Raw genomic sequence first — 27,199 nt, forward strand, 5'->3', positions numbered from 1 at the left:
GGAATGTTATGGGAAGGAAAGACTGAAGCTATGGTTCACTTATGCAGTTTTCTGCTGCTACAACAATTGAATGATTCTAAGATATTTTTCAGCCAACCTTTTGAATAAAGTATTGGATAAAGATGTGTTAGTTGCCAAAATATGCATCTTTATTAGGTCATAAAAAGTATGTTCTAGGTTTTATATATCCATAATTGATTTCCTGTTCAACACTGATGGAATAATATATAAGGAAATATAGGTACTAAAGAATTTTATTCTATTACTTGTTATAATTTCTATTGTATATTTAAAACCAACAATTCATTGGTATTTAGTAATGCAAAATCCCAAGTTTTCTATACATTTTGGATTAACTAAAATATTTCATATCATCCTAGATTATTAATACAAATTTTTCTAATCCTATAATATTTATACATTTAAGACCTATTAAAAAAGGTAAGGTTCTGTATTCCACACTAAATGATCTGCATATGACTATTAATTTTGAGCTTAGTTTACTTATTATTATCTATTGCTGTATTGTGAACCTCCTCCAAACTTAGTGGCTTCAAAACAGCAGCAATTTTATTTGCTTATAATTCTGTACATCAACAATTTAGTCTGCCCAGCTTTGCTGGGCATTTCTTCTTCTAGATTCACACAACTCCAGTCTTCGGGTGCCTTGACCTGGGGCACTTAATGGTCTTGGATGATGTTGAGATAGTCATTCACTTTTCTGTCTTCCTGGTCTCTCGCTGTCAAGTTGGTTAGCTTCGAATTCTTTACACAGTGATCTCGAGGATCCAAAGGGTGATACTGGAGCCTAGGTTTGGGAGTCACATAGTGTTACTTTTGCCACATTCTTTTGGTGAAACCAAATCATAGGGCTAACCCAGTAAGGGAGGGAAACTTGTTTCTATCTGTAATGAAGAGAGCAGTGGGGTCAAATCACAAGGGAGCATGTATACAGGGATAGGAGAAATTTTGGCCAACTTTGCAAATAATGTATCATTCTTAACCAATTTCCTATTTTGCTTTTGCTTTCATTATTATTTTTGTGCCTTCCTCTGGCATCCCGTCTCTTACCTCTCCTTCCTATGCTGAATTTGCTACTATCTTTTTGAAACCACTTAATCCACTTTGCTAGAATGACATGTAAACTAAGAAACAGATTTATTGTGAGGTAATTTACTATAAATCAAATCAAGTACATGCTAATTGTGGCATCTCTTTCAGGCTCTGAACATTTTTTTAAACTATGTGCCAAGATAGTCTTTCCTAAGATACTCCTCACATATATCTAGAGTTTTGCAGAACCTCTCAAGAACTACTGTGTGCATGGTATGGAAGACAAAGCAGTACCTCAGAACATCTCTACATTTATTTATTTTACTTATAGTTTTTATAGATTTTATATTATTTGAACAAAGAGTTTCTTTGCTTAAGAAACAAAACTGCCATTTTAGGTAATTATACTTATTGACCAGCTGAGTTTTGGATATATGAGGTTAATTATATAGTTAAAACACAAATGATCTAAGGCCTTATAAAAATACTTTTGCCTTAAGCATTTCTAAAATACATTTTCTAAATTGGGAAGTTGTATGCTTTAGTTTTTATCAGATACTTTAAAAACATGTACTATAAACTTGGCAATCCCGGATTCAGAGCACTGGTTACACACACACACACACACACACACACACACACACACAAATTATACAGAATTAAGGACTAACATCTAAGGAGACAATGAATATAGTAAAGCAGCAAAATGACAAGTCTTACTATGTGTAGGGAATATATATCATTTAGTCCACCAGTGAGGGAGTAGATATTTTTTAAAAGAATTTAAAATTTAGTCTTTGTCAGGAATTGAATGCTTATTTAAGTGAAAAGGAAATAATTAGAAAAGAAAGTTATTCCATAAGTTACAGGTATATTTTTGAGGGTTTAAATGAAAAAAAAAATACAAAAGGGTTTATAAGTGTTGCTATCAATGCATATGTGATCCAGGACTGGACCTGTCTGGAGCTGAAAGATAGTCCAGTTCCTCTGTACCTCCGTGGAATAGCTTGGGTGACTCCTTTACCATTGGGTGCCTAAAATACTGGTTGAGATTAAGTGTCACTTGTAGTTCTGACCTACAAAGGGATTAAGGTATAGAGGTGATCATCTTTGAAGGACTGGTTTTATGGAAGATTCTGTTTTTGTTTTTTTTTTTTAAATGAACTAGACATTACAAGCATAATTTAGAGAACATAGATTTTAGTGCATTGATGAGGAAGAATTTTCAAATATAAGTATCTGAAAGATGGATTTGGTTGCCTGGCAAAGTTGAGAGTTTTTCATTCTAGGAGATTTTTAAGCAAAAGCGATATAGTGACCTTTTATGGTCATCACAGAAGGGAGCCATATAGCAGAGAAGAGGTTATATTAGATAGTTCACAGGGTTTTGTCAGTGTTTGATTATATGAGTGGTCCAAGTAAAAAAATCTGTAGGTTTCCTCTAGGTCAGTGATTCCAGCTGGGGGCAATTTTGTACATCCTCCAAGAGATACTTGGTAATGTGTAGAGACATTTTTGGTTGCCCTTGCTGGTATTGGGGGTGCCATGAGATGGCTAGAGATGTTGCTAGACATCCACAGTGCACAGGACAGCCTCGCACTTCACAACCCCTAACAACAAAGAATTGTCACTAGTGCCAAGGGTGAGAAACTCTGGGATTTGGTTCTAGGGATTTGGCATAGTGACTGATTTAGATGGTGGTCCATTTGACATTTATTTATTTATTTATTTATTTATTTATTTATTTATTTAATTTATTGTTTAGACTAGTGTAAGGCAACTGATGCTGGCCTTAGGCAGAGGTGTGAAGTAGGAAACAATTATTTTCAACAGTTTCTTGCCTTGCCCATCACATTGTAAATTCCATTGCTATCATGCTCTTGAAGGTCTGTTGCCTCTGTCCATCCTTCTGGGCCTGTCCTCTCTAATGACTCTTGATCTCATGAACTTTGCTCCCTTAGGCCCTGTTTCTTCACTCTGCTCTCTATTATGTAGATAATAGGAAAATGAATATGCCTATTCCTTGATTTAGTGTTCTTTCCTTAATTGGTAATAATGCCTGAATTTCTTTTTCTCCCCTGGTGATTCCTGGTGATTCTGCTGTCCAAGATGGCCAGGAATCTACTCACAGGGCTGTAAAATTTGCAAGTTGTCATTCACACAGATTATATATGAATAGTTTATTAAAGCAAGATAATGTGATTCTTGTCTAATATCTATTCCAAATGATTTAAATAAAAATTCAAATAAGACATTAGAAATATTTCACATATTTATATGAAGCTAATTAGAGCTACCAACCAAGATTAAAGTATCAATGAAAGCAATTTGAGTACTGGAAATTATGAATACTAAGAATGATCTACAGTAACTGAGATAGAGATCACTTAACCTTTTTTTCCCTAAAGAACTCACTGTTATTTATTTATTTATTTATTTATTTATTTATTTATTTATTTATTTATTGTTCATGTGTATGTTGTGTGTGTACATATGGGAGAAGGGCAGAAGGAGAGGGAGAGAGAGAGAGAGACCGAGAATCTTAAGTAGGCTGCATGCCCAGTACAGAGCCCAGTCCCACAACTGTGAGATCATGACCAGAGCTGAAATCAAAGTCGTATGCTTAATGGACTGAGCCACCCAGGTGCCCCCAGGAGACCACTTAACTTTTGAAGGTTAGCTGACCATCATTTTTATTTACATATGTGTGCAGAAATGGAATCATGCAGTAGTTTTGTGTTGAAATTTAGTTTATATAAATAAAATGCTTTAATCTTTAGCTTGGTGACTTAGTAATCCAAAATGAAATACAAATGTCACCTTATTGTTAGAGATAATGGGGAAAGTTTCTTCAGTCATTCATACTATGCTCACTACTAAATACTGAGTATATTTAATTGAAGAATTTATTTTTTGCTCAGCTAGGTCTCAATATATATGAATGTCTTATTTCTAATGAAATTTTTGAAGCAGTGTAAATACCGATATTTTAATGTTTAGGTTTCATTTGAAAACTGGTCATTGTACCCTTTTTCATTTTTATAATAATGAAATCATGCTTCCACAAATGTCAGTTTATACTTTGGCTCCTAGCTTGATTAAGATGAAAGAATGTACACTTAGGATAGCTCAGACACCGAGACTGTGTGTACCAGGAACCACCTGCTTTCCTTAGGGGCATTTTCTATTAAAATATTAATCAGACTATTTGTTGTTATAGACAGAATTTCCATGTGAAAATTTTGGCTGACATACATGCATACCTCATTTTTGCCATGCCCTGTATTTAATACACTGAGAAAATTACATTTAGAAATGCTCTTCAGAACTTCTACTCCCAATTAGTTTGGTTTATTGTTACTAATTAAATTTTGAAGACTGAGAAGCCCATGTCATATCAGTTTCAAAGTGCTTTGGGTGTTGCAAGGACTTATTTTTTAGGATGTTAGTCTGTTTCATTTCTAATCCTCTTCCCAGCATGACAGTCCTGTACTGGGTTGTTCTGCTCTGTTGATAACCCTGCTTGTGCACCTCATTGTAACTTTGTGGCTGGAGGCAACAGTGGTGTTGAGACATGGTATTTCAGAAATATGCCAAGGGTGTCTTTGTGTATGCTATTTTTCAGAATTTTATTTTGAAAAAGCTGTAACTTTGTAAACTGTAAGATACCTTTAAAATAGCTACCTCAAAAAAATTCAGGTCAGATGAGAGAAATAACTAAGTCTATAACTTAAATGAATGGGTTTTTTTGTTCCTAACCATGAATCTATGTCCCATATGTCTATATGTCCAATAATCTTCATTTTGAAGGCACTTCTTTGGGATAGGACCTAGAGGAAGTATAAATTCACATTTTGGGTATTTTTAAATAAAATTAATATGGATGTATTTGTAATATGCAAGAGAAGTAAGTTATAACTGCAGCTATGCCAATTGCTACTAGAAAAGACTGAGAACATTAACAATACTTTTGTGAGAAAGTTTAAGAAGACTTTTGTTCATTTCAGGATTGAGAAGAGAAAACAAAACTTATTTTTCCTTTTGTGACAATTTCTTTAGGAGTAGATGATTATCAGGTTGTGAACATAGTTGAGGGACTAAAGCACTCTTCATTCTGAAGACTCCTCGTCTTTTTAGGTGGAGGCATTATGAAAAGAGCAAGTAAGATGGGGAGAAAAAAAAAACAAGGTAGAAATTTCTCCAAATATAGCCTGTACTCAGGTTTGCCAGTACATTATTTTGAGTTTATTTGGAAAGTTCAGGGAATACTCTTGTTTGGTAAGAGAATTCTGAACTGTTGAATATAAAGCAACCTATGTACCTATCTATCTCTGTCTGTCTTTCCACAGACACATATATATACATGCATACATACCTACACAACACTGACGTCAATGTTGTAAGAGTAATGTATTTATAAGGGGTGAAGAGTCCGAATGAACATTCCCAGGTATTAGTGCCTAAAATTGTGGTTTTGACTTTTAGACAGACAAACACTTCCTGCCTGCATATTAGATCATATGGTCCACATTCATCCTTGAAACTGCCTATACACAAATTTCATACAAGATCTTGATTGACCACATGCAGTAGAGATGTCCATGATAGAAATAACATCCACTCTTTAATTCTTTTTTTTTAAATCATTTTGCAATCCATAACTAGTAGCTAATACTGGATGTAAACTTCATTTTACATTTGTGCTAGATTTTTATTTCTGTTTATTCTTAAATCATTTTTACTGTTGTAACAAGACCAGATAAGCATTTAAGTTTCTTCCCATTGCTAGACCCATTAAGTATTAAACAAAGTTGACTTTTAAAAGGTATTGGTGATTTTTTCAAAGTCTTTTTATCATTATCTTTTCTGTTAAACTGTTAAGATGCTTTTGTAGGTATTTTGAAAAAGTATACATTTCAGTATCATTGTATCTCTTAGTAATAAACTAGGTACTGAATCTGTCTTGGTGATTGGGAAGGGAAAAAAAAAAAACACAGAAAATGAAGGTTTCTTAAAATTTGTTAACCCAGCATAACTGAGAGGCCTTGATCTGTTGTGTTTTCTTGATGTAATAAGCATAGGAAGCTCAAAAGGAATAATCTTGTGTGGATTCACTTTGGAAGAGATGATTGAAAAGTCTTCCATAGTTTATCTGATTCAGAATTCAAGCACAAGCTATAACCACTCCCCCTGCCCCGCCCCGCCCCGCCCTCACTTTTTTGGTAGAGGTAATGCTGACTACATTATGCTGCAAGACTTTAAAAATATTCATTAGGAAAAAACAAAACAACATAAAATAGCCCATCAGTTCTGGACCTTCCTGCCTGAAAAAGTGGTAGTCAGTGGGAACCTATGCAGAGAGCAATCAGCAGCTGGATAGAAATAGTGAGAACTAAGATATGAGCAATGCCATGCCTAATCAAGGAAGGATTTTCTAAAATGAGTTCTGGAATAAGCATATGCCCGAAGAATGGGCATGGGGTATACTATTTGGGAAAACTAAATGACATTTTATTATACCAATGCATGAGTAAAATTACCCATGTGCTGTGTTTAAAACAACAGTAAAGAAATTATATATCCTGTTCTTTATTGTTGATAGCTGTTTTGTGGGAGGTTATGCATTGGGATTGAGTTGGTTCTCAGTGGACACCTAAAACATTTGGAACCCAGGTGGAGGGCAGCTGTTGGCCTTTGGTCCACAGCACAGCTTTGTTTGGTGAGGTAGTGAGTGCTGTCTCACTGGACACCTTGGTTAGGATAATAATAACTCTCAGTTTAATGGTCTTTCTTACCTTTATCAAATGATAAAAATCTGGGGGGTGGGGGGAGAGGAAAATGGGTGATGGGCATCGAGGAGGTCACTTGTAAGTGATGAATCATGAGAATGTACTCCTGAAGCAAAGAGCAAACTGTATACACTGTATGTTAGCTAACTTGACAATAAATTATATTAAATTATGAAATTAAAAAATGATGAAAATCTGAATTGCATACTGCTATGTGCTGTTTATATGTAGCCCTGCTATGAGCTCTCTAAAATAATCTGGGTATGTTTATTTATTTATTTTTGTAATGTCTCTGAGGGAAAAACAGAATATCACCCTAAGCCTCGTTCTTATTTGAGGTTAAGGAGAGTACCACCATTTGGATGAAAATAACTAAACTTCTACAAACTGTCTACTTATAATAATGAAGTTTCACTTAGGTGACCTGTCTACTTTGCCCTGCTGAAAACACAATATTTTTTCAGCTTCGACTTTGCTCTGAGTCCATATAAAACCTTTTTCCTCCACGTGCTGAATGACATGTAAGCTTTTTTGTGTTGTTTGGTTTTTTTCTCAAATGAAAAAGTAACATGTTTGGCCACGTTAGGACAAAGAATAGTCCCTTATATAGGCTATGTAAACATACTGGAAAACTGGCTCATGCCACTTTTTTCTCATCTCAATATATAAACATGGAGGATTTTGAGTTTTGTTTTCATTGTTGTTGTTTTAGTTTTTTATTGTAATATTTAAATTACTTATTTTGGAAATGAAAAATATATTTTTAGATGTGTTTTTCTTTACTAGAATAAATATTTTAGACAAGTTTTGAGGATTATGGAATTTTCTTGTCATCTTTGCTTTTCTTAAATCTGGCTCATTATGCAAATAATTCTTTTACACAGAGACTGTATCTTAACTTACTATTTTTCTTTGCTGTCCATGAAAATAAGAGATGTTTCATAATTAATTTGAATGAAACTTATAAAAGCTGTAATGCTGTAATGAGGATTTAAAAGGAAACTTTGAGAGAAATCCATGACGGCTCATGGGCTTTGTTATCACACCTGGTTTCTAAACCTGTGTCAATCCCGTAACTATGTATGTCTCCCTAAACCTCTTCTCTGAAGTGGGGATAATAATCCCTATATCGCAGGCTGTTTTAAGGATTATGTAAGGTCATACACATCAAGCACTTAAAACAGCATGTGACATATAGCAGGCATTCAATAACATCAGCAATTGATGTTGTTGTTAACCTTATTATTTTTTTTAATGTTTATTTATTTTTGAGAGAGACGGACAGAGTATGAGCGTGGGAGGGTCAGAGAGAGGGAGACGCAGAATCTGAAGCAGGCTCCAGTCTGAGCTGTCAGCACAGAGCCTTACGCGAGGCCCAAACTCACAAACCCCAAGATCGTGACCTGAGCTGTAGTTGGACGCTCAACCGACTGAGCCACCCAGGTGCCCCAACACCGTTATTTTAATTATTATTATATTGAACTCTATAAAATTTCCCCTCATTCCCTTTTTTTTTAAAATGGCAGACACTGGTTAAAAAAAATAATACATTGGTGGAAGCATTATGGGGATTATTCTTATCATGGAAGCACTATATTCAATCAACATTAATAAGAATAAAATATTTTCTGGAGGCAAAGGAGTATAATTGAAAGCCTTGAATTTGAAATCAGAATAGTCTTCAACCACTTAAATATTCTGTAACTTTAGGTGAGTAATTTATCTTCCAAGCCCAATTGCCTCATCTTTAAAATGGGACTAATAGAAACCTACCTTAAAGAGCTATTGTTAGGGTTAAAAGTCAACAGTATTTTAAAAATATCTTTTGTAGTACCTGGCACTGTTAATCCATAGCAGCTTGTTACCTGTTTTATTTCCCTACTTACTTCTTTCTCCATGTTCTCTGGTCCTTTTGATTGTCTTGACTTACCTTTACTGACTTTCTATCTTAAGCTCTTCTGTGGTTTATTTTGGCTTCCTTTTCATACTTAGCTCTTTTCTTGTTTGTTTTGAATTACATTTTTAATGACTTTTTTTTCAAAAATTTTTAATATTTATTTTTGAGAGAGAGAAAGAGAGAGAGAGCGCATGAGCAGGGGGAGGGGGAGGGGCAGAGAGAGAGAGGGAGATACAGAATCTGAAGCAGGTTCCAGGCTCTGAGCTGTCAGCAATGGGCCCTATGCAGGGCTCAAACCCATGAACCTGTGAGATCATGACCTGAGCCGAAGTTGGATGCTTAACCAACTGAGCCACCCAGGCGCCCCGGTGCATTTTTGATGACTTTTAATGACCAGTGAATTGACCATACAATAGAGAAATGGTTATGGGGGGGTGGAAAAAGCAGTTGATTATCTTGTTAACTTTTTAAATATAAGTCAGTGTCCAAACCTTACTTCCAATATACTGCATTTATTTACTTGATCATAATTGAGGTGTGAATAAAATATTGTGGGTATGTAATGATAATGTCTAATTGGTTTTGATAGCCCAGTTCTGAGAATATACTTTCAATGAGTATTGTTCAGTGAATAAATTCATGTCTTGGCTTTTACTTGACCATTAAGTTTTAAAGCAATTTTTTATAAGCACTGTTTCTATGTATAAACCTTTATCTGTGGTCTTTTAAATAGTGAATTGTTTAATGCTATTTGTTTTTTAAAAATCTGCTAGCAGAAATTAGAATTTTGTTGTTATAAGGAATTAACTTATAAGTTGTATTAGTTCCTGTGTACTGAAATTTTTCGCAGTTGTATACTTTAAATTGTTTTATTTTTATGGAAAACAAGTACAGTTTTCTCATTTACCATAAAAGGACAGGATATCACATAGGCTATACTTCCCAGCTGCTATCTAACCTCTTTTACAACTGGAAAATTTCAAGGTTATTGTGTTGCCAGACTCTGTTTGCTAACCTTGAAGGTATAAATCAAGAATAGTGAGCAGTGGAAGGAAGAGACTGGCCCCAAGTTTTTGTCATACATCGTGTAATTTCCTACACTCCTCTCAGAGCAAATACTTTAATTTGCTTATTATACACATATATTCTGAGATTTTTCTCATGATGTATTAGTGACTGTTTGCTTTGAAATAACTTTGTTCTAAGCATAAGAGACTTAAAAACTGAGAACAAACTGAGGGTTGATGGGGGGGGTGGGAGGGAGGGGAGGGTGGGTGATGGGTATTGAGGAGGGCACCTTTTGGGATGAGCACTGGGTGTTGTATGGAAACCAATTTGACAATAAATTTCATATATTAAAAAAAAAAAGAAATAACTTTGTTCTGTGGTGAAAAAAATTGATACATGGAATCATAGAATTTTAGAGTTCTGAAGAATTCTAGAGATTGATATAACTTCTTTTAAAGATGAAAAAGTTAAGGTTTAAAAAGTGGAAGTGATTTGGGGTGCCTGGGTGGCTGAGTCCATTTGAATGTTGGATGCTTGATTTTGACTCAGGTCCTGCATGATCCTATAGTCATGGGATCAAGACCTGCTTGAGATTCTCTCTCTCCCTCTGCCCCTTTCCTCTGCTCACGCACGTATGCTCTGTCTAAAGTAAAAAAAGATAGAAATAAAAAAAAAAAATGGAAGTGATTTGATCAAGTTTATAGTCTTACTCTGGAGACCCAAGACTTCTTTCTTACCTCAAGTCTGGCATTTGTGGCTCTAAAATTCCTCTTAAGGTATTTTGTACTGTCCCTGTATTTGTTTTCTCACAGAGGGAAATTTTTAAAAAATCAGTAGGTAAAACTGCCAGTCTAAAACAAAGGGACAGATTATAAAGATGGACTATATATTAAATGAGATTTTAGTTACCTAAGATTTTTTAAAATTATAAAGCAATACATAGCTATTTAACATGAGAATAGTGCTGTTTAAGATTATGCATTATCTAAAGTCAGTCAGTATTATGATAATGATAAATTGTGTGTTTAAAGTCAAAATCTTTACATTGCAAATTATGATGCACTCATTCATCCAGTAAGAGTGGTTTCTCCAAGAGACCATGTGGTGATTTGTGTTTGTGAAAAAAATGAAAAGATGCTTAGAGTCTAAAGTTCAGCCTTTTAAATAGTGTATGAATAGGAGAACTGTTTATTTTTTTGAAAGATGGATTCTGTAAATAGAAACAAACATCATTATTAAAAGGTTACATGTAAAGAAATGTATCCATGTATGGAATTAGACGAAGTAAAGGCTCTGTCCTTTGGTACTTTGTATTTCAAGTAAGTTCTGGTGCAGACATTAAGAAAGATATATAGATGGCCAAAAAAGCATTGCCTAAATATGTTGAATAATTTCAATAATAACATAATCAGGTGTTTTGGTGAGTATCTCTTGTAGGATGAAGTGTAAATATTCTGTCCTAGTGTATTGTATTGGAGTGATTTCTTAATATGCCTACATTCCCCCTAGACTGACATCAGAAGGGCAATAGGTATCAAGTGTTATGTAATTTTGTTTCCCCAGTGTACTGGCAATGTAGCAAATATGAGGGTGAGAACCTGTGGTTCTTTCTTCTTTTTCACTCTGTTTGACTTGCTAAGTCACAAAGTGTTAGCAACACATAGACACCAGATCAATTTTTGTGAATGGGTGGGTTGGATACATGGCTAAAATATTAATAAAGTCCACATGGGCAAGGGGAAGCTTGTTGCTTCTTTTCCCGAAACAGAAATGAGATTTCATTATTTATTTGCATAATGGAAGAAGAAGTCTCAATGGATTGGTGGGGGGGAAATGGGCTTAATGAGTAATGAAGGCTAAGCAGCAAAGGGGCATCATTGTCTTTGGATACACTCAAGAAGAAGTGATCAGGGACAAAGAACATTTAATTGAGTATGTTAAAGAAAAGCAGTAGAGCTCTGTGGTAGGAAATATTTAAATGCACCATCTGTTCAGGTCTCTAGTATGCTCTAAAATGACTTCAGGATATGTGTTTTAACCATTTTTGAGGCTTAAATGTTAAAAACAGCTCTCTTTTCCAGGACGTATTCACATTGGGCCATATTCACATTTTTAATATTTCTGGTTGTTTTTAGGATTTTAAAGTATTCATATATTGTGATACTGTTTATTTGTTAGAGCTTTGAGAAGGGATAGTTTTCATAAAATTCTGCATGACATAGTGAGGAGAGGAATAGCACATTTTTTTTGGAAGTTTTATAAGCTCTATAGCAGGAAGCCCTGTATTGTAAAACAATCACTTCTTAAAAAGGCATTCCAGAAAAAACAGTATTTTTCAGCTGAATGAACTTTAGTTTCACATCATTTGTTATACTTTGTGTATACTCTTGGCTTAAAATGTTTTTTTGGTTTAGTACATTATGAGATTTCCTTCATATGATTACTTTTATTTAACCACTCCCATTCTTGGTGCAAATAGATAATAATGAAATTCATTCTATGTTTTTATATAAATATATGCAGTTTCAAAAAATAAGAATAGTTTCTAACAGATCAACAATCCACAAATAGGCAAAGGATATGAAAAAGAAACCGATCGACCAGAAACCAAAATGGTTTATAAATCTGGGAGGCTTAGTTTTACTGATAGAAAAAGCAACTATAATATGAGATACCACCTCTTTCATCCATCAGATTGACAAGGATAAACAAGTTTGATAAAACAGTTTTTCTGGGTATAGGGAAATGGCTGGTGTAAGGAAGTAGATACACTCAATACTGTTGATGGGAGTGCATCAAAATAAAAAATGCTGATAGGCCTTAATGTAGTGAATTCAGGTCTAAGAATTTACCTCAAGAGATGTAAGTGTGCTTTTTTTTTTTTTTAAGTTTTTTTTTTTTTTTAATGTTTATTTACTTTTGAGACAGAGAGAGACAGAGCATGAACGGGGGAGGGGCAGAGAGAGGGAGACACAGAATCGGAAACAGGCTCCAGGCTCTGAGCCGGCAGCCCAGAGCCCGACGCGGGGCTCGAACTCACGGACCGCGAGATCATGACCTGAGCTGAAGTCGGACGCTTAACCGACTGAGCCACCCAGGCGCCCCCCCCTTTTTTTTTTAATTTTTTTTTTTTTTTTTTTATGTGCGCTTTTTTATAAAATGTACTTTGGTATTCAGTATTTACTGGCTCCTTTCACTCCAAATGTCTATTCATAGACTGTTTTAAGAAATGTCAGCATTTCCATATGGGTGTGTGTAAAATTTAAAAGAAAAGAATAAAACATACTTTATTAGATATGTGTCTCTGTACAGAGGTATGTACAGACAGGATATGAGAGATCTGGAATAGGAGGGAACTTTCGTTTCCTTGTATTTTTGTTGTTTAGTTTGCAGTTTTGTTTTTATTGTGTATATGCATTACTGTGTAAAAAGCAATTTGAATAGTGTTTTTGACATGTAATTTAAATGCTATAAAATTTGCCATTTTGAAGTGTTAATTACATGAGTTTTAGTATGTAGAGTTCTGCATCTATCTCTACAATCTAATTTTAGAAACTTTTCATCACCCACCCAGAAGAAACTTTGTACCATGAGCAAACAGTTGCTGTCACCCCTCATTTCCCTAGCTCTAGACATCCATTAACTCTACTTTCTGTAAATAGATTTGTCTTCTCTGGAATTCATATAAATGGTATTATACAACATGTGGTCACTAGCTTCTTTCAGTTAAATAATGTTTTGAGGTTCATCCATGTTGTAGCATGCCCTACATTACTTTTTGAGTTAAAAAAATGTTACAAAATTAAAGTGAAAAAAGCAATTGCAAAATTCCTTATCCTTCGTAAGTGTATTGTGCAATGGTTGTGAAATGGAAGAGAATTACAGAGAAATTATTTCTTGTTAGTAGTTATTTACTGAGCATGTTTGATATACTAGTAACTCTTTCAGGCTTTATGTATGTTATTTCATTTACTCCATACATATATGCAAGAGATGGTATTGTATTGTTTCTACAAATGAGTAAAGTAAGTGGTAGGACTATAAATTTTGTGTTGATTTAGACATAAAAGTGTAAAGTATAAAAATAGATGTATGCAGATGTCTACTTTACAACCGAAGAGAGAATATTTTAAGTGCTATATAACATTACCACAATTCACAGTGAAAATATCATTCACTGGCCAGGCATTAGTCTAATAGAATTTTTTGCAGTAATGGAGATATTCTGTGGCTGTCCTGTCTGTTATAGAATCCACAACCACATGTGGCTGTGGATTCTATGAAACATGATTAGTGTGAATGGGGAACTGAATTTTAATATTATTTAATTGTAAATAATTTAAATTTAAAGAACCACACTCTGCTTCTGTTCTTGATGTAATAAATAACAGTTATGGGTTGATTCAGGTAGCACTTACTCTTACAGCTGCAACAACCAAATTGCAACACATGAAACAAACACATGAAACAATGATCTCAAGGTCCTGGACATTAGACACTGAAGGGCAGAGGGCCCTCAGAGCTGGGAAACAATGAGTACCCTAGCTTAATGCTTGGGATAGTTTCTAGGCTTGGATCAAAGAAGAGGCATTCAGACAAAGTCAAGGACTTCCTGAGTTGAAGAAACAGAGTAGAGAGCCAGAGGAAACAATGGTGGATAGAGTTCACAGAACAGAAGACCAGAGAGAAAAGTGCTCAACTGCTTACCAGTTAGGGCCTGTACCTGAGGGAAATGCCCTAGGCCAAGGAAAGAACAACTTGAAAGGATTCCAGGTCCTTACTTGATTGCTTGGCATTCAGATAGCAGCAGGAATAGTGTCTGTTTCTGGAAAAAGATGGGAAAATCTTGAGATTCTTGTGGCATTGGGTAAAGTACACATACAGGTCTTATCTCAGTAATGGAGAGTAATTGGCTCTAAATTGAGCACTACTCCACTCCCTCCTAAAATATCTTAAGAGCAAATCCTTAAATGATCAAACTGTTTCCAGATAGCTGTGTCCCAGAACAAACAAGAAGATTTATGAGAATACAAAAATATCCAGTACTCACCAAGGTAAAATTCAGAATGTCTGATATCCAGTCAGAATTACTGGGCATGCAATAAGAAGAAACGAAATTTAACCTGTAATGAGAAGATAAATCTGTCAATTAATACCAAACCCAAATGGCAAAGCTGTTGGAGTTAGCAGGCAAGGACATTAAAAAGAGTTGTTATATCTGAATTCCATAGTTGCAGAAAGTTAGAGACATGGAAAATAGGGGAAAAAATATAAATCAAACTTATAGAGATAATTACAATGCATCAGATGGAAAATTTACTGAATGGCGTCGACATTCATTGCAGGAGAAAATATTAGTAAATTGAAGACATAACAGTAGAAACAACCCAAAATGAAACACAGAGTAAAGAGAATTTTTTTACAAAGTAAAGAGAACATTACTTGTAGGACAACTTCGGGAGACCTACTGTATGTTAATTAGAGCTCCTAAAGGTCAAAAGGAGGGAAGAAAAAACAGTTGATGTAATTATGGCTAAAACATTTTCAAATTTGGTGAAAATTATAAACCCACAGGTTCAAGAAATTTAATGAAGCCCTAGTACAAGAAACATGAAGAAGACTACTCCAAGGCACATGGTAATCAAATTGGAAGAAGATATTAGAGTGACATTTGTTGAGCCAGCTACTGAAATGAAACCGTCTATCAACCTAGAAGTCTACACCCTGCAAAAATATCTTTCAAAACAAAGGAATTATTTTTAGATCTACATTTCTGAAGAAAAGGGTTAAAATATAGCCATTTTATAACATAGGTTAAAGTATGATAGATGACAAGAGTAGCACAAAGGTCAGGAGAAGAGAAATGGAAGAATACTATTGTAAAGTTCTGCATTATATATTAAGTGGTATAATATCCCTTGAATGGAGACTGCATCAGTTTAAAGATCTACACTGTAAACCCTAAAACAAACACTAAAATAAGCCAACAAAAGAGAAAAATTGGAGTCCTTTAAATAATCCAGAAAAGGTAGAAAGGAGGAAAAAGGAAACAAATGAGAAACAATAGAAAAATAAATACCAAGATGATAGATTTAATTCTCGACTTACCAGTAGTCATGTTAAACACTCTGTGCCAATGAAGAGATGGAGAATTTTCAGATAGAATAGAGGGAACAAGAAACAACAAGATGTCTATGCACAATGAACTTTTAATATAAAGACTCCATCAGTTAAAAGTAAAAATATGGATAATAGTATTAAAAGAAATCTGGAGTTACTGTCAGATAAAATAGATTTCAGAGCAAAGGAATATTATCAGAGATAAAGAAGGTAATTTCATCATGATAAAGTAGACATAATGCTAAACATTTATGTTCCTAAAAACAGCTTCAGAATACACTGAGGAAAAAGTGATAGAATTGCAAGGAGAGATTGTGGAGACAACTTCACAATTACAGCAGGACATTTTGATAACTTCTCTCAATGATTGAACAAGTAGACAAATCATTAAGGATACAGAAGATTTTTTAAAAATATAATTTATTTTCAAATTGGCTTCTATACAACACCCAGTGCTCATCCCAAGTGCCCTCCTCAATGCCCATCACCCACTTTTCCCTCTCCCTCACCCCCCATCAACCCTCTGTTTGTTCTCTGTATTTAAGGGTCTCTTATGGTTTGCCTCCCTCCCTCTCTATTTGTAACTTTTTTCCCCCTCCCTTCCCCCATGGTCTTCTGTTAAGTTTCTCAGGATCCACATATAAGTGAAAACATACGGTATTTGTCTTTCTCTGACTGACTTATTTTACTTAGCATAATACCCTCCAGTTCCATCCACATTGCTGCAGATGGCATGATTTCATTCTTTCTCATTGCCAAGTAGTATTCCATTGTTTATATAAACCACATCTTCCTTATCCATTCATCAGTTGATGGACATTTAGGCTCTTCCCATAATTTGGCTATTGTTGAAAGTGCTGCTATAAACATTGGGGTACAAGTGCCCCTATGCATCAGCACTCCTGTATCCCTTGGGTAAATTCCTAGCAGTGCTATTGCTGGGTCATAGGGTCATAGGGTCAAATGGTCATATTTTTAATTTTTTGAGGAACCTCCACACTGTTTTCCAGAGCAGCTGCACTGGTTTGCATTCCCACCAACAGTGCAAGAGGGTTCCCGTTTCTCCACATCTTCACCAGCATCTATAATCTCCTCATTTGTTCATTTTAGCCACTCTGACCGGTGTGAGGTGGTATCTGAGTGTGTCTTTGATTTGTATTTCCCTGATTAAGAGTGACGTTGAGCATCATTTCATGTGTCTGTTGGCCATCTGGTTGTCTTTGGCAAAGTGTCCATTTCTTCTGCCCATTTCTTCACTGGATTATTTGTTTTTCAGGTGCGGAGTTTGGTTAGTTCTTTATAAATTTTGGATACTAGCCCTTTATCCAATAAGGATACAGAAGATTTAAACTACACTATCAACCAGCTTGACCTAATTGATACTCTCTTCCCAGCAAAAGTAGAATGCACATTCTTTTCAAATGCACATGGTTGGAGGGGCACCTGGCTGGCTCTGTCTGAGGAACATGTGACTCTTGATTTCAACATTGGGAGTTCAAGCCCCATGTTGGGTATAGAGATCACTAAAGAAGAAAATAAACTTTAAAAAAATAAATAAAATACACATGGGTACTTACCAAATATATGGAACATATTCTGATGTGTTCTGGAACACAAAATAAGTCCTGATAAATTTGGAAATAATCAAGTCATGTAAAGTACTTTCTGACCATAATAGAATCAAGTAAGTCATTAACAACAGAAAAGTCACTGAAAATCCCCAAATATTTGGGAACTAACATACTTCTAATTAAGTCATGGATTACAGCAGTAAGCAAAAGCAGAATTAGAAAGTATTCTGAATTGGGGTGCCTGGGTGGCTCAGTCGGTTGAGCTCTTGATTTCATCTCAGGTTATGATCTTACAGTTTGTGAGATTGAGTCCTGCATCAGGCTCTGTACTGACAGCATGGAGCCTGTTTGGGATTCTCTCTTTCCCTCTCTCCCCACCCCTTGCAAATAAATAAGTTAATAGATAAATACATTAAAAGAAGTATTCTAAATAAACAAAAATGAATAACAAACTTATCAAAATTATCAGAATACATGTACAACAGGTATTTTGGCATTATATACTGATATTAAAAAAGAAAAAAATTTAGATCAATGGCCTAAATTTCTGTCTTTAAGAAAATAGGAAAACAAAAGCAAATGAAATCTAAAGCAAACAGAAAAAGGAACTAATAAAGATCAAATTGAAGTCAATGAAATAGAAAACAGAAAAACATCAGAGAAGATTAATTAAACCAAAAGTTTGTTCTTTGATAAAATCAATGCAGTTACTATAGACTGATCAAGAAAATAAGATACAAACTACAAATACTGGGAATGAAAGAGGTGACATTACTATCGATTCTACAGATATGAAGATGATAATAAGGGAATGAGGTTAAGAACTTTTTGGATGTGATGGATGTGTTTGTTATCTTGATTATGATGATGATTTTATAGGTATATATACCTATGTCAAGACTTACAAAATTGTGTACTTTAAATATGTTAATTTTACTTCAGTAAAGGTATTAAAAATTTAACTAGCCACATGTGAACAGCAGCTACAGATTTGGACAATGGAGCAGTCATTATCTGTAAGCTTCTTCAGGGTCTAAATTGTATTTAAATATTCTCTGTATAGAGCAGCTCTAGAGTGACTCATTTGACCAATATTTGTTTAACGAAGGAAATGCAAAATACAGCTATTGGGGTAAGCATGGATGTATCACTTAACTTCTCAAGACATTAGTTTCCTGATATGAAAGAAAAAAACCATAGAGGTTTATCTAAGTTCCTTTTGCCTTCAAATTCTGAATTTTGAAAAACAGAAAATATTCTTCCTTATTTAACTGCAGATTGTCATTTATTTGGAAAAGCATTTTTTTGAAGACACCATGTTTAATAAATTAGCACAATTAATTTAAAAAACTTTGAAAACACTACATCACTAAAAATTAAATCTTTTCTTTAGCACCTTTAATTAACACAGTACTGAATACCTTTCATAATAAAAATCAGAATCTTTCCAGTGGTTCTGTTGATACAGTCCCCTTGCTTACTCCTCATCTCCTCACTCTCTCTACTAAGTCTTGGCTTCCTTGACCACTTTGTATAAAACCACGACCCCTATTCTCCTGCACTTTATTTCCTTATCCTGCTTTGTTTTTCTCCTAAACTGCTATCACTATTTAACATAGTATTTTCTTTTAATATCTTCTTTCACCTGACTAAAAGATAACTTTCATTAGGGTAAGGACTTCGCCCATTTTGTGTACTGTTGTAGGTTCTAGAATAGTTTCTGGAACATAGTAGGCATTCAGTAAATATCTGTTAAATGAATTGATCTATTGTACATTAATATCCTTTAGGTTCCCCCCCCCCCCCCCCGCTTGTATAGATTTTTATCTCTTGAATCTCTACTGTATAAAAAAGTGAACTCCAATTCTCACTTTATAGACAAGAGATCTATGTCTTAGGGGAAATTATATAAGGCATTGAAAGTGACATACAACTAGACTCAAACCCAGATCTGCTGTATTCCAGAGCTTGAGATCTTTAACATTGTTCTTTTTCCCATTTTCAGGTGTATTATTTGCAAAGATAAATGTTAGTTTAACATGAGTATCAATAGGTTTAGAACATTAGGATAGAGCATAGCAACATTTTAAGAGAAAGTGACTAAGGAAATTTTCCTTAGAGAAAGGTGGAGGGTGTGAAAAAGATTTGTGGGACACTTCTAGAGAGGTTTGTGAGTAGGTTTGCAAGGGGGAAAAATGACTAGCTCAGGGAAAGAATGAAACCTTGAACATCTGGGAACTAAGGCTTTGCCCAAAGGGTATAGAATGATAGGGAACTAAAAATTGAGTTTCATGATCTGGGTCATTGGCTGGCCAGTACACAAACTCACTTGAACTTTAATTTTTAATTGGTTTTGGTTAATCAGTAATTGAAAGTTATTCCATACACTTTATGTTATGTTTACAAAAACAGTGATATAAACCTTACGTATCATTGATAGGGTATTTTTTAAGGCAACGGAAAAGAGAAAGAGGAAAGGAAGAGAGGACAGAAGATTTTGTGTGTGTTTATTAGAAAGAGATTTTATATATTTTATATAGAGAAGGAGATTTTATGTGTTTTCTATATAATAATAGAAATATTTGTTTTGTAGTAAATGATACCTATTTTCTTTTGGGTCTCAGGTTTATAGATTTCTAAGCCATTCAGATTATGTTTATAATGCTTATCTTAAGCCAAGGTGGCAAACCTGTCAAGCTTAACTGTAATAGCAAAACTACTGTGCTTTTCTTAGTTGACTAGAAATTGTGTTGGAAGTACCAAAACACTATTTTGTCCTATATTCATTTTTGTTGTACTTTGTGGTAAGCCTTTTACAGTTAAAGATTGCTCATTTGTCATTTATCTGTGATGTGAGGCCATTGACAATCATGTTTTAGTTTATACTGTTAACACAAGAACACATTTTTACAACTTGTTTTTCAGTGATTTAAAACACCTTATGGAGATCCACTTTGTTGGCATAACTAAGCTTTTGGTCAGGACTTGGATTCTGGATTCTTTCCACATACACCTTATTATGTTGTGTTTGAGAGGAGCTTTTTAAATTTAGATTTATTGTGTTCGGATGCCTGCTTTTAGAGGAATTTTGTTTTACAGCTAGTCTGTATCCCACAAAGGATGATTATAATTTTAGGAGTTTTTCTTATTGATTAGAATTGGCTGACCACTGAAGCATTTTTTACATTTGAATACAAATCTGGTCATCTTGGTATAATAGTTAATAAGCTTTATGATTTATTTGCTGACTTCATTATATAAATGAACAAATGTCTTTGTTCTTAAGTTACTTATGCTTCTTCAGGGATTCTTACAGATAATTAAAAAAATTCATCGTTCCTCTTGAACCATGTTACCTTTCTACCCAGTCTATGTACACATAATACATGTTGTAATATATATACATATTGTATAATGTGTATAATTTCATTTGTGTGTGTGTGTGTGAACAGACTCATTATTGCCTTAACATGGTTTATTTGAAAGACAGGGAATGTGGTACATGCATGACTAGTTGTGCACATCTTTAAATTGTTTCAGGCACAAGATTTAATAGTGAGAATTTTGCCTTCATAACATACAAATGATGCAATGGCATGGATAGAGCTAGAGAGCATTATGGTAAGCGAAATAAGTCAGTCAGAGAAAGACAAATACCATATAATTTTACTCACATGTGGAATTTAAGAAACAAAACAAAAGAAAAACAACCAAAACAAATGAGTAAAGGAAAACAAGAGAGAGAGGGAGACAAATCAAGAAACAGACTCTTAACTAGAGAGAACAAACTGATGGTTACCAGAGGGGAGGTCCGTGGGGGGATGGGTTAAATAGGTGATGGGGATTAAGGAGGGCACTTGTAAGGAGCGATGGGTGTTGTACGGAAGTGTTGAATTGATTGCTATATTGTACACCTGAAACTAATATAACACTGTATGCTAACTATACTGGAATTAAAATTTGAAAAGAAAGACACACAAATGATGTCAGTGGTCTTTTGCAAGTAATGTATTTTCTCCTTGTTGTAGGTCCTTTTGTTCTGCATCACAGCTGCCATGTACATGTTCTTTTTCAGGTATGTACTGTTATACCTATTTATTTTAATGGAAAAAAATAGTGGTCCTTTGTGGTTTTTTGAATCAGCCATATAACTAAAGTTGTTCCCTAAATAATTGTTTCTCACAAGTGGCATGAGTTGTATTTTTTTTTCTTTCCTCTAGAATAGAGATAAATCACTGCTTCTTAGTGAATAGAGGGAGGGAAAGAAGATTTGTTTTTGGTTTTTTTTGCACTTTCTACTTATAGGTTCATCTTGGGAAGCTGAATATGTAAATTAATAGTCTCAAATTCTGACAAGTGAATTTTTGTTTTTTCTGGACCTGATTTTAGATATTCTTCACTCTCCTTGTAAAACAGTCAGCATTTTAGATTTAGATGAGAGAAAAGTGATGGTAGAGCTTAATCTAAATTTTCTGTGGGGATAAACTAGCATATTCGTCATAGTCTTTAAAGTATTGAGTTAGTCCATAATGTCGGAGTTATATTTCTCATTCACACCGAAACTGTGAGGCCTGTGGAGGAGTGTTAAGATGGCTCAGGATTTCAAGGCCAATAAAAAGGATACCATCGCTGTATAACCACAGCAGTGCAGGGATGGGATTTTTCACTGGGAAGAGTCCACTCCTTCTTAACCTTTCTGTCAGTGATACCAGTAATTTCCATTTATCTCACTCTTATTACACTAATTTGAAGACACTTTTTCATGATTTTTCTGGATATAGGAAGAATTCAATCACAGCAGGAAGGACCAAACTTTTAAAATTAAAATTTGTATTTGATTAACAAAGGCAGTTACATGTTTTAATAAGATATATTTTGTAGATACCTTTAAATAAGACAATTTAACCATACCAGAATTTTAAAACAATTTTCTTCCAGAACACCCTAATAAATATTTGATAAGCACAATGATATGATTTTAACTTATTATCACTTTATCAGCTATTTTACATGCATTATAAAGTGATACTGCTGCTGTTACTCTTGTAAAGGGACAGCCAGGCCCATAGAAGGGAAAAAAAATGGATCAAATTTCAGGCTAGGGTGGCTTGATTTGCAAAGGATTGGTAATGAGTGCATAGTATTTTTTGTTGGTTATTAGTGACTGAAAAATCATTGCAGCTCTCTAGAGGTCTTTGTGAAATTGTTTGAACTGTTAGGGGCGAGGTAGAGGTGTTAAGGACAAAGACTGTATCATTGCATCAATTTTCCAAAACTTCATATTGTATTCAGATTATTAGTAGGACAATATTGCAAAAAGTTCACATGGTTGATCTTTATGTTCATCTAGTCTGAAGATAAAGCATACTTAGTGGGGAAAATATAAAAAAGCTGAAAACGTAGAAACCTTTTTTTTGTTGACATCCATAGGAGGAAAGTACAATATCAAGTAAATTTTCCTTTTGTGATAATTCCTAAAAGAACATAGTTAAATGCAACAATCCTTCCCAATATGACATCTAAGGATAGCATATTTGATCATCATTTATCATTTCTTAGTCATTAGTTTTGAGGTTTAAAAACAAGTCATATGTTGAATATAGTGATAATACCCAAACTTTAGCATGGTCCTAGGAAATTGTGCTTGAAAATTGCTGCCATCAACGTAGTATTTTTGGTGTAGAAAGAAAATCAGCCCTATAAATATGTATTTTGGTGTAGAGCTATGAAACCTTTTCCTGTTTCAGTCACAAAGTCTAGGTTAAAAACAACAATTTAAAATACTTTCCAGAAGGCTCAATACAAGGTTTTAGTGCCAAGATAAACATTTTCCGTTTTCTGAGGAAAGGGGTTGTTTTCTCCTAAAAGAAGCACTATCACCAAATTCCTAGTGTTCTTGGCAGAAGTTAGTTTGAATAACTCAACAAAAGAGGTTTGGCAAATGGCAAAAAAAAAAACCATTTATAAAGTACTACACTCAAACAAAACACTGCTACATGTTTGGCTGAATTCCGGCATGTGTTTGCAATGAACAAACAATATTGTACATAGGAGTTAGTGAGTCTAATTGCATTAGAATATTCTATTCTTAAAATTCAGGTGTATGGTACGGATATTTGAGGTCACAATTTTCCATTTATTAACAATTTTAATTTTGTGTAAAATTAGATAAATATCAAATGATATTGTTCCTTGACCCCCATTCATAGTAACTTCCTTTGGAAAAGAGAGGATAAGGGAAACATTTTGTTAGAAAGTAATCAACTTGTCTTTTTATCCTAGCCTCTAAATGGGAAAAAGGGAAATAGAAATAGATTTTTTCTCAATAGAGAGAAAAATGTGCCAGTTTTATTTATTTAGAGAAGGAACTTGAGGAATAGTTCTGTAAGTATTTTCTAAAAATGACATGTAGGATGTGATGGTTATTGTATGAATTTACTTAAAAAACAAACCAGTGTTCTTAGTTTTGAAATTATGGCTATTTAAATGTGTAGTGAAAGTATCTTACTTTTGAATAGCTCTTTTGTTTTTTTTTTAAGAGGTAGTTTTGGGTTTTTTTTTACACGCATTTTCTCATACATGGCGATCTTGATTTTCAGTCTGTGTACCAGAAATCAATTCTGTTAGGAACTGGGGTACAATATTTTGAAGATGTTTTGAAAGAAGTCTCTCTGTACAACCCTAGTGGGCATTCTTCATAATGATTCTGCCTCCTTTGTTCAGTCGTCTTATTATTTTGCATGTTTGTCATAACTTTGCCTCAGAAAAATGCCTATCACTATGAAGCAGAAGTCCTGGTTGAAAACTTGGTAGAATATTTTGTCTCATGTATACCTGTAAAGCCTTTTTTTTTTTTTTTTCAATTTACAAACCTGTATTGTGAGCAAAGCAACTTGTTGTTATTTTGTTTTTTTTAAGTCAAGGATTTATTATAGTTGTTGAACTTCAGGCTTGATTAGGATCTTTCCAATAGTCATGTGGAGAAAAGAAACGAGTTTCTTTGGAATCATTAGCTCTTATTTTTTGTTTTAACTGAAAAGCAAAGGGAAGAATCAACAACAACGCAAAAATCATGCCAAAACTATTACACTTAATCCTGCTCAAAAAAACAATGATGCATGCTACACTTTTAAACAATTTATTTGATTGGTTTCATTTTCAACACTAAATACCTGTGTATGAAGAACACATAGTTTAGAAAAATAAAATGATTCAGCTTCACTTTTCTTTAAAGAATTTAATTTAAAATAGTATCATAAAGCATATTTTGACAACTCTGATCACATCCTAGTGAGTACTTAGTTAGAAATTCTTTTCACCTGTCTTTGCGAAGCAACAAATCCAACAGTTTTTTTAAACGTGTAGATTGAAGGGCTCAGAAGTGTTGTCATAGCAGATAATCTACAGACTGTGTATGACTGATTCACAGTAGACATATCTTAATCTGCTATAAACATTGAAAAGCATTGCATTTTTATTTAGAAACCAACTCAGGGGTGTGTGGGTAGCTCAGTTGATTGAACATCTGACTCTCGGTTTTGGCTCAGGTCATGGTCTCATGGTTTTGTGAATTTGAGCCATCGGGCTCTGCGCTGGTAGTGCGGAGCCTGCTTGGAATTCTCTCTCTCCCCCTCTCTCCCGTCCCCTACCCTGCTTGCACTGTCTGTCTCTCTCAAAATAAATAAATAAAATTAAAAAAAAAAAGAAACCAGCACAAATTAAAGTTTATTGTTTTGTTTTTGAAACGTTATTTAGAAACAGCATTGATGCCTGCCATTTAATGAATTCTAGTCAACTCTCTGTGAAGGTACAAATAATAAACCCTTTCATTAGTCTCAAGATATGGATGTATTTTGTTTTTAGGAAAATGGCATATTTTATTAGCTATCTGCAATTTTTGAGTGAAAGACATTTGTGATTGTTCTTGAAACTATCCTTATGTAAACGTAACCTATTATCTTTGAAGTAACTTTAACAGCAATTAAAGAGTTTTTGATCTGGGTCTTTCAACCATTATTGATTTTAATAAAAGTCCTTTAAATATCAATTAGGTTCTGTTTTTTAAAGTACTGCCCAAAGTACACAAAAATCCATTCTAGGAAATTATGTATTGCATTTGAACTTTACAGTTTGACTGTAGAGTTATGAGAGTTTGCCCTGAATAATTACGTTTATATATATTAAAAACATTTTTTAAATGTGTATTTAATTTTGAGGTGGGGGGACAGAGAGAGAGGGGGACAGAAGATCTGAAGTGGCTCTGCACTGACAGCAGAGAGCCCTGTGCAGGGCTTGAACTCACAAACCGTGAGATCATGACCTGAGCTGAAACCAAAGTTGCACGCTTAACTGACTGAGCCATCCAGGCACCCCTAGATTTATATTTTGAAGAGATTTCTTCCAGCAAAGCAGAGAGTGAATTGGAGGCTTGGAGGGAGCATAATGACAGGTAATGGTAGGATACTCTTGCAGTTATTCTAGAAAGAAAGGGTGGGTCATGACTGAAGGTTATTGTGGTAATGACATGGTGAAGAGTGGTTGTATCTAAGATATGAGGATTGATGCTTGGATGATGAAGAGTGAAACACTGGAAATTAGCAAATGAGAAAATGTGTGGAAATTGAGTACAGTTTTTTTTAAATTCTGAGATTGGAGTGTGTTTTAAGATATTTGCATAGAGAAATATAGATACCATTTGGGTATTTGGAGATCAGGAGATAAACAGAGGCTATTCTGGAATGTCACACCAACTGGTTGACTACAGACAAATTATACAGCTTTTGTATACTTAGTTTTTTCTTTATTAAAAAGTGTAAATTATATGGACCTCACTGGTAGGGTTCTGGTGATTAAATTAGACACAGTGTCTTTCAGACTTTTTTGAATATGACCCAAAATAAGAGCTAAATTGTATGTTGTGAATACACACACACACACACACACACACACACACATAAGTTTTCCAGAATAATACTTAGCCTTACTGCATTGAATACACTTGGATCTTTTTTATTCTAATTTATTTTATTTATTTAAGAAGCTGCATTGAACCATTAATGGGTAACAATAGCAGTGAGAAAACTGCCAAGCTAATACATGTGAGCACCTAGCACCGTGATTATTACTTTAGCAGAAGTAGAGTTCCCAGTCAGCATTATTGTTTTTAAACTATGAAAGAATGTTAGTTAAAATGAAGGATTTCAAGAATGAGGGCATTATTTTTAGTGTTAATACTATAAATATATTCTTTAAGATAAGGGCTAAAAATTGTTTATTTGCTCTAGCAACTTAGTGGGGAGTGGTAAACTGCTGGAGAAGTTTTTCTTGTTGAGTTGGAAGAGTAGATTGTGTTACATGATGTTCACTCTAAATATATATAGTTAGATTTGTCAATTTTTTTTTTTGAGAAAGTTGGGAAATTTTTTTAAATAAATGCAAAAATGTGAGATGAGGAAGTAGAAATGAGTATAATAAACTCAAGAAGTTTGAGAGGATAAGGCAAGTTGTTACAGGATTAAGGTTTTTCTTTCGGATTCTTTCTTAGTTTATTATTTTTTTAGACAAGAGAGACCAGACCATGGGAAAGTTTCAGTGGGTAAAAGAAAGTTATGCAAGCAGGAGAGATTGACAAGTTGAGGAATGAGAAAGAGGAGAGAAATGGCCTAACATGCAGTGCAGAATGTAAACATAGATAGCTAGATTGTTAAACCTGCTTGTCTGGGAGAGAGCATGTTAAATGACTAGGAGGATACTGACATTCT

At 34.3% G+C, this 27,199-nt stretch overlaps 1 protein-coding gene across 6 annotated transcripts in view; it reads left to right on the forward strand.

The window, feature by feature from the left end:
- TMEM135 (transmembrane protein 135) overlaps positions 1–27,199 on the forward strand; it is a 337,564-nt gene that overhangs the window by 174,299 nt on the left and 136,066 nt on the right. For all 6 annotated transcript variants that reach the window (XM_078433021.2, XM_060605410.3, XM_060605411.3 and 3 more), the window contains one exon: positions 21,467–21,513. In XM_078433021.2, the coding sequence (XP_078289147.1) occupies positions 21,467–21,513 (47 nt within the window). The remainder of the gene's footprint in view (positions 1–21,466; positions 21,514–27,199) is intronic.

The sequence above is a fragment of the Panthera onca genome, chromosome D1 (assembly GCF_046562875.1).
Source record: "Panthera onca isolate mPanOnc1 chromosome D1, mPanOnc1 haplotype 2, whole genome shotgun sequence".
Lineage (NCBI taxonomy): Eukaryota > Metazoa > Chordata > Mammalia > Carnivora > Felidae > Panthera > Panthera onca.